The sequence below is a fragment of the Dendrobium catenatum genome, unplaced genomic scaffold, assembly GCF_001605985.2.
Source record: "Dendrobium catenatum unplaced genomic scaffold, ASM160598v2 fragScaff_scaffold_72, whole genome shotgun sequence".
Taxonomy (NCBI): Eukaryota; Viridiplantae; Streptophyta; class Magnoliopsida; order Asparagales; family Orchidaceae; genus Dendrobium; species Dendrobium catenatum.
In genome coordinates this window covers 2,001,811-2,011,064 of record NW_021318534.1, presented here as the reverse complement: position 1 = coordinate 2,011,064, position 9,254 = coordinate 2,001,811, and the positions used below count along the sequence as shown (strand labels likewise).

Below are 9,254 nucleotides of genomic sequence, written 5' to 3'. Positions count from 1 at the left end.
TTTAATAAAATAATATAAAATTTTAAATATTTTTAACCTATTTAAGTAAAATGAACTGTTTAATTAATTATTAAAGGGGCCTTGAAATTTATTAAAGGGGCCATTAAAATTAATATTATTGGGGAAGAATTGGATCATAATTGAAGCTATACAAAGTTAGGTGGCTTTCATGTAAGAAGTTGTCACTTCTTGTCTGTCAACATATTATATGATATCAGTCAATATCCTTATACCTTTATTTTTATATCACTTAGAATTACACCATAAATCTAAATTAAATAAAAGCTTGTTAGCCCACTCTCCTATATATAGGGTAAGATGGCTCTAGCCAATCTTAATAGATTAGTCATTTCTAGTCAACTTTTCTAGCCTTTATACACATTTTATATCAAGTAATCATAATAATAAACATTATGTACACATCATATACAATGATCATAGCATGTAGATATCTAGTGCTCATCAATATATATGTATTATGCAAAAGTGAATTTATACAAGATGAATTATAAATTAATATATATCATATATTTTATGTTCAAATATAGGATATTAGCTTTTGATCACTCTATATTTAGCATTATATATATATATATATATTGAGATTTTATATAAATTAGTTCAAATATTCAGAGTGATGATATCTACCACATATCAAAGGTTATATGGTAAAAGTTTACTAGAACAAGAGATATTATATTATAATCAATTTTAAGAAAGAGAAAATATACAAAACTTAAAATCTTTGAAAATATAGGTAGATTTAAGGTCACCTACCATAATTAGAGCAACTTTTACAACAAGAGCAATATAAAGAACTAGCTCAAATTGTGCTATCTCCCTCCTCTTCTCTCTTCCTTTCTCTCCTCCCCTCTCTCTTTTCTCATTTAGCATGCAAAGGAGAATGGGGAGGGGATGGTGGAATGAGAGATTTATAAAAAAAGTAATTTAATATTTTTATTAAAAAAATAACTTTTCTGACCTAGCACCATGGCACCCAAGGCTCTAGCACTACTAGGCTCACTCAAACTCTTGTAAACTCAAGAGCTTGGTGTCATAGTGCTTCACTAGCTTTCTACCATAATGCTCACTCAACCAAATTTCAAGTTTATATGGATTTAAGTGAAATTAAATTTGGGGCTATTACACATCATCCCTTGATTATGATCCTTCAACTATCATCATCCAATGATAATCCTTTTCACCTCCATCACCTACTGATTATGATACCTCAAGTATGGTCCTTCCAACACTCATCACTCACTGACTAAAGTCCTCATACCCCATCACCTGACTACAGTCCTCTAATCTCCATCATCCAACTATAGTCCTCCAATCTCTATCGCCCAACTGCGATCCTACAACCTATGTCACCCAACTATGGTCCACCAAGCTACAATTTGTTAACCATAATCACCTAACTACTCTAATACCTAGCAATTTTTGCACTTACCATCATCAATAATACCAACAAAAGCCATCAATTATAAGATTGTTGTACGTTGTCTACATCACTCTAACTCCCAAGTTTAGCCCTTGAAGATGGATTTCTGCCAATGGGCCCCAACCTTAGCCAACCAATGCATTCTTTATAATATATCATTTCCTTAATTCCCCCAAGGAAGGGCTTCACTTGTAATCAAATACAAAAATTAGTGGAATCATTTTAATTAGGCTAGGCCTTGTGATTTTTTCCTTTTCTGTATTTTTCACATTAAAAATATGGTCTCTCATGATTCTCACATCTCCCCTCTCTTATTTGTGTGCACTATACCTTCATGCAAAGCTAAGATGTTAAACACTCTATCTCTCTACTAATGTAATTGTACAAACACAAAATATTACAAAATGTTTAAGCTAAGATCAGATTCTCATCCTAGTGCTTTATTTGAGAATTCATTTGTAAATAATTTATTAGTTAATAATAAATTAGTTCGGTTAAGTGAATTAACATAATACATAGTATTCTATAAATATGACCCAATATAAAAGATAATGAAAGTGAAATGCAATGAATAAATAATTTCCATTACTTTCTTATTATATTTTCTTATTATCTTGACTCAAAAACATCCATTTTTGTATTCTTTTTTCTATGAACTTCATTTTGTAATTATTCAAAAAAAATTATAACACTAGGTGTTAGCTATCCTATCACACACCTCTTTTATCATAGAAAATAATATTAATGGGAAGTTATTATCTAAACATTTACAAAATAAAAATTTCCTAACATTGCATAGGCTGCACAAAAATGAGAAAACAATATTACGATTCCTATGTACATAATTGAAAATTAAATTTTTAAAAAGCATAAGAAAAGAAATTTTAGGAATCCCACGTGTCCATAAAATTCCATTTAATCTTTTCCATTGTTTTTTGTACTAGCTTTATCACATTGACATTATCAATTTCAATCCATATGCCACTCATATCCGTCATCCATTATTGGATGATATTTTTGATTGCAAGGACTATAAATGTTAAAATGAGATTTGATTCTATTCATATAGCGCCTATTTGAATACCCCTCTATATATTTTTTTGGAGAAATATATATGTTCAAAAGTTTATTTTAGATAATAGTTCTTTCAATGAGAAATAGCATTTATATTTGTGAATTATTTTTCAAATTCGATCAAAGCCATACAAAATATGTTTGAATTGGCTCAAATCCTATTGAAACCAAAATTCAAACACATTCATGCAACGAGTGTCTTTTGTCTCTCACTGGTGAAGGCAATGACCAGATTTGAACCATGTCAAGGAGAACACGAGTTCTTGAGGGGATTTGTTTGGGAAGGAGTTGATAGGGCCACAAGCCATAATGGAGCTCATTGGGAGAATGCATTGATTGGTTCGGTAAAGTGCGAGGGAGAGAGGAGTTCATGATATAGTTGGTTGGGAGTAGGCATTAATGTGATCGTCAGAATATGTATAGGTAGGCAACAATGCGATCGTCTTCTAATAAGGATAATGAGATTAAAATCAGGTTTGAACAATATTTGAACATTTGTTCAAATTAGGTTTGAACCATAGTTTAATTTGAATAAGATTCAAAACGTTATTAAACTAAGTTTAAATTAGGGTTAAATTAATTTTGAAAGACTTGTGAGTGCAATGACTTTGAACAAGGTTCAAATAGAGTTTGAATTATATTTGAGTCAATTCTATTTGAACTATTTCAAATTAATTTTAAACGATTTACAAGGTTATGTATAAGCGTCATTTCACCAAAAATGAATTTCCAAGCATATTTTAAAAAATATATATGTAGCGGAGATATTAGCGTACACATGCTCAATATGAGATATGAAGTCAAAATTTCTTTTCAAAACAAGCTTTTCATATTAAAAAAAAAAAGTTTCAAGCAACTCTAGTAATATATATGTTCATGAAATAAAAGATATACAAATAATTAAAAAAAAATATTTGGATTAAATAATACATAATTAGGTTCTTAAATCATTTATAATGCTGAGTTCAAACAATCTTAAACTCAATTCTAATAATCAGTTGCACAAATAAATGAAAATCGCTCACCTACCTGCCTGCCCGCGCTCCTGCCCGCCCCCGACCCCGTCGCTCGCGTCTGCGCCTGGTAGTCCGAGCGACCCAGTCACGTGCGTCTGTGTCCGCGCGCCAGGCAGTCCGCCTTCCTGTGTCAGGTCGGGTCAACCCGGCAACCCGTCGGGTCGGGTCCACGTTTAAATTTCAGACACGTTTACCTATCGTGTCGGGTTAGGGTCGACCCGTTTGAAATCGGGTCAGTTCTGGATTCGACCCGAACCCGACCTATGACCCGAAATTGACACCCCTAATATTAATGAACATAATAAATTATGAAATAAATTTTATAATATATAAGTGTATATATTGTCAAAATAAAACTTATATTAGGACAAAATATTGTTATTGAATACAATTTTGTAATATAATTTTAATAATACATTCAAAATGTATTTTATCATAATACAAAAAATATCTAAATAATTTAGAACAATATTTGTATTAATTAAATACATAGCATCATTTTATAATCTTTATACTCAGTCAAAAGCTTCTATGAAAAGACAATTAAAACATTCCCAAATTCATAACAGGCTAACAGCTCACATACATCTAATGCTCCATAAAATTTATCGTACATACACGCATTTAAATCAAAATAATAATTAAATCATTTTTAATATATATTTGAATCATTAAAAAAAAAATTATAGGAGTCCAATTCCATTTTTCTAGAAAAAAGTATGTAGCTAATAACAATTCTAGCTAAGAGCCCAAGAGAAGATTACAAAATTCACAAAGATGATGAAAATTAAGGATCTATTTGAGAAAGTTTTCTCGTTATTTTATTTTTGTATATTACAATTATAATGTTATTTGGCTCTTTTTCTTGCTATCTTCTCAATTCTCGTTGTTTTTCAAAAAAATTTATGAAAGAAAATTATTATTTTTTCAATAAAAGTAGCTTAAAAAAATTTTCTCAACAACAATTTCATAATAAACTTTATAAAACACTGTAGCCGCCCCAATAAATTCCAAGACTTCGTTTGGGATATCCTTCTTACATTTTTATAAAGCTGTTGTGGAGAAAATAATTTTTTTAAACTATTGTAAATAGCAATTTCCTAGTACAAAAATATTTTTTTAAGTAGGAAAAAAATAACTGCAAAACAAAAATTATTATCGTGAAATGGAAAACAAAATAATAAGAGAGCTATCTCAAATAAATGAAAACTCTTTCAGTGAAATAAACTATATAGTAGAAAACTAACAGAAGAAAATGAACATGATAGAAATTGGCTAAAATCAATAGAAGCAGATGAAAGAATCCTCTCGAGAAGCTGCAACCCATGGTTGCATAAGGCCATCCATAAGATGAAAGCAACATGAAAACTCGAAGAACAAAAAGATAAGTCACCAATAGGCCATAACTTCATCATCCGGCAAAAGAATAATTAAAATTTAAATCATCAAAATCAAATTCACGATATTATAACTCTTAAGCTTTGTTTGGGACGGATCTATTACTGCTTTTAAACCAATTTTTCAGAACGAAATTTTTAATTTTTAATTAATAAACTATTTTAAAAAACAGTAAGAAATCCGTCTGCAACGAAGTCTTAACCAACATATATTTTTTTTTTTATTTGAAAGATATTTATATCAATTAAGATAAACTCATATTCATATTATATATAAAATACTTGAATTCAAAATCCCTTAATTAATAATTAAAACTTTCCGCTGCATACACATTTATTCTATTTTTTCCAAATTTTATCGCCGTCAATTCACAAGATTATCTCATAAGTCGGCTATATGAATCCTTTTTAATCATTATGTCCTATTAAAAATTAAATTCTCATTTAAATTTAATAATAAAATATTTTTTCTAATATTTTTTAACCAAATCTTTTTAATCCAAGAAAAAGTAGATAATGACATCCCGTAATTCGTCAGCATATGAACAAAAGAAAAGTCAAACAAACTTTAATGGCCTCGTGGTGTCCGCGCTCCCATTTAATCTACGGGGTGTAAATATCAAGAGTATGACTGGCGGAATCTTAAATCAGGATTCCGTTTACACATCACCGGACCATTCCAAGCTTTTAAAAATAAGCTTTGTAATGGTTTGTACAATTATAAGATTTTTTTAATTAGAAAACAATATGATTTGTTAATATAATTAAATTATTAGATATTTATAATTATTATCAAAATTAATTTAACTAATTATTCAATTTTATTTAAATATAATAAAGAATATGTGAAATAAAATACGCTCAAAAATTAAATAAGAAAAAATTATATTATTGATACGACATCGCAAAATCATCTTGATCGGGCACGAATCTCGAGGCAAAAACTAGTTGGAAGCTTCAAAAATTAATTTCGGGAGCATATGAACTCCGATTTCAGCGAGCTTACAGTCAAACTGAGCGTCTCGGAAATACGAACCCAACGACACCAAGATCAACCCAATCCGAGCCCAAATGAGTCCGAATCAAGGGCTCTATTATATATATATATATATATATATTACTTAATATAATATTTTTTAAATATAATTAAAAAATCTTGTCTATTTTTTTTTTAATCTTATTCTGATCAAATTTTGGTTAGATTGTCAAAATATCTAAATAAAAAGAATTTTTTTTAAATAAAGCGGTCAACTTAAATGTAGAGTTAATGTATATTTAATATTGGCATTAATATGATAGGTTGGGCCGAGGTCAACGAAGGACCGGGAGAGGTTCCCGCCCAACAACTTGCTTCTCATGCTCGTGGGGGCTGGACTGCTATGGATGGGCTGGGCGGGCTTCAATGGGGGCGACCCGTACGCGGCCAACACCGACTCTTCCTTAGCGGTGCTGAACACGAATATCTGCGCGGCCACCAGCCTCCTCGTGTGGACTTGTCTCGATGTCATCTTCTTTAAGAAGCCGTCGGTCATTGGAGCCGTGCAGGGAATGATCACCGGACTCGTTTGCATAACTCCCGGCGCAGGTTTTTTTTTAAGGAAATTATTTAGTATTTTTATTCGTTAAAGTTAATTATATTAGATAACTATTTAGAGCTTAACAATTATAATTCTGTTTAGCTACTCCTCTCTGGCTTCTTTTCAATTAAATTTATATTGAAAAAATATTTTTTAGGACCAGATTAGCAATGTTATTTTTCTCACTATAATTTTACAATTAACTTTATAAAATATACAGTGATATCAAACACACCCAAAGTTAAAATGAGTTGCATAATTTATAAAAATTAAATAAATTTATTTTGCATAAAATAAAAAAATTACTTGTATGTGATCAAAATAATATTAATTCATAAATATAATTGAACGAATATTTTTGCACATGTTACTTTTAAGATTTTATTTAGGATAATTTTTTTATTATTTTTTAAAGTAATTTTTTTAACAATAAATATTTATTAAAAAATTAGTTTAAAAATGCTAAAAAATTATCTCAAACGAAATCTATAATTTAAAATTATACTATGGATTTTAATATTTCATATAATTTTAATAAAAAAAATATTACATAATAAGTATATTTTAAAATTATGTTAAATAATTGTGGAGAATAATATTATAATTTTGAGCGGCCTGAATCCAAGGCAGTTGGAACGTTGACTTCTCGTCATTCAACTCGGTTTCCTCTTCCGCTAGCATTAGTACTATATTAAAGAAGCCAATTTGTGCACAACTTTTTTTTTTTAAGAATTAAATTATTAAAAAATTAAGTATTTTCAATTTTTTCTTATATTATATATTTTAATAATAAAATTTTCTCTTTTATCACATAATATGTTTAATTTATATGTCTATTGCCTGTTAGAAAATATGTTTTTATTATATCTATTTCAATATCCTTTTCAGATACTTTTATATTTGTTTTTTTTCCTATAACTTCCCAATAGTTTCGGACGAAATGTCAAATTTAGCGGTAGAGTTTTGATATAGACTAATAAATAAATCTATTTCATAAATGTTTAAAAATTTAATATTTCTTAGAAGTTAAAAAATATTCTTTAGCTAATAGTGAGGCTATCATCTGCTCGTGAGATTAACAATTTATTTCTCGGGTCGGTTCAACTTGTCCTTTGAATAAAACAGAATTGCCAGAGAGATTTAATTTGGCTCATTAAACAATAAGCTAAGCGTGGACATAGTCATATTCATTACATATAGTAATTTATTTAACTTTGTAGGCCGTTTTATACCTATAATTTACGGTATATTTGGGATAATTTTTTTAAATTTTAATTTTAGATCATAATCATAATTCTTTTCGGCTACTCCATTTTAATTATTTAAAAAAATATATTACATTAGGAAGATACTTTTTTCAATAGCTTTAAAAAATATTTTTTTCATAAAAATTTTATAATTTGTGTTTATGAAAAAAAATTAATTGGATTTTATTTGATGATTATTTTCATGATGAATAACATTAAAAAGTTATTTAAAAAAAAAATAGAATTGTGATTGAGGAAGAGCTTTAATAATATAAAATGTTGAAAGGCTAGATGCGATTTAATTTTATTTATTTGAAAAAAAATATTTAAAGTTATTATTGTTCAAATATGTTGGCTCGACTTATTTATTTATTTTTTTTAAAGTCCGCATTCAAATAGTGTAGATTATTGCAAAATGTAAAATAAACCTAATTATTTAAATTTTGAAAATATCCTGATTTAAAATTCAGGATTGGTGCAAGGATGGGCGGCCATTGCCATGGGCGTCCTCTCCGGCAGCCTCCCCTGGTTCACAATGATGATAGTCCACAAACGCTCCTCCCTACTCCAGAAAGTAGACGACACACTCGGCGTTTTCCACACCCACGCCGTCGCCGGCTTCCTCGGTGGGGCCACCACCGGCCTCTTCGCCGAACCCACACTCTGCTCCCTCTTTCTCCCCGTCACAAACTCCCGGGGCGCCTTCTACGGCAGCCCCGGCGGAGTCCAGTTCCTAAAACAGATTGTCGGCGCGCTCTTCGTTATCGGCTGGAACGTCGTTGTGACCTCCATTATCTGCCTTATTATTCGCACCGCCATCCCGCTTCGAATGCCGGAGGAAGAGCTCGTTGTTGGTGACGACGCCGTGCACGGAGAGGAGGCGTATGCGCTGTGGGGAGATGGGGAGGCTTTCGAAGCTACGAAGCACGGGTGGTCTGATGATACTCAGCATGGCGACGGTCGGATTAATCGAAGCTCGGCGGCGTAGGGAGATTGATACAGCTGGTGGTTCGGTGAAGAAGGATGGAGAGTTTTGATTCAAAACATCTGGAGCAGTTTTCAAGTAGTACTTGAATGTTACCAGCTGTGTTTTTCTTTTCTTTTTTTTTCTCTGCCTTATTTGAACATTGGTGTTTATGTACTTACTTTACTGGTCTGTTAGATATTCTTTGAATGAAAAATTGAATGATTTAATGAGTGAAAAAGAAGAGTAATAGAAAAAATATTGGGATTTGTATATATACCCAATGTTTTCGAAAATCGGATGAGACAATAGACCGGAAGAATGAGAGGTTCATGATTGAATGATGAAATAAATAATAATAATATTAAAAATTATAAAATGAATGAAAAAATTTCCTCGGATGCATTCACTATACATTTCATTATCATATCAAACTAATCAAATAATATAAATATTGCATCAATAAAGTTTATAAAACATAAGCAAATAAGTAAATAACATACCTTTTGTTGAGCTCTATTGTGTGTTGGAAGTT

At 30.3% G+C, this 9,254-nt stretch overlaps 1 protein-coding gene across 1 annotated transcript; it reads left to right on the top strand.

The window, feature by feature from the left end:
• Window positions 1–6,210: 6,210 nt before the first annotated feature.
• Window positions 6,211–8,952, top strand: LOC110092417 (ammonium transporter 3 member 1). The gene is made up of 2 exons (XM_020816947.2): window positions 6,211–6,516; window positions 8,226–8,952. Exons 1-2 carry the CDS (start codon window positions 6,288–6,290, stop codon window positions 8,741–8,743), a joined length of 747 nt encoding a protein of 248 aa, XP_020672606.2. The 5' UTR covers window positions 6,211–6,287; the 3' UTR covers window positions 8,744–8,952.
• The last annotated feature ends 302 nt before the right edge of the window (window positions 8,953–9,254 follow it).

Excerpts from the sequence above, each read along its gene's own strand:
- LOC110092417 (XM_020816947.2), top strand. The coding sequence starts at position 6,288 with ATGCTCGTGGGGGCTGGACTGCTATGGATGGGCTGGGCGGGCTTCAAT. Across the intron at positions 6,517-8,225 it reads TTGCATAACTCCCGGCGCAG|GATTGGTGCAAGGATGGGCG; the intron begins GTTTTTTTTTAA and ends TTTAAAATTCAG.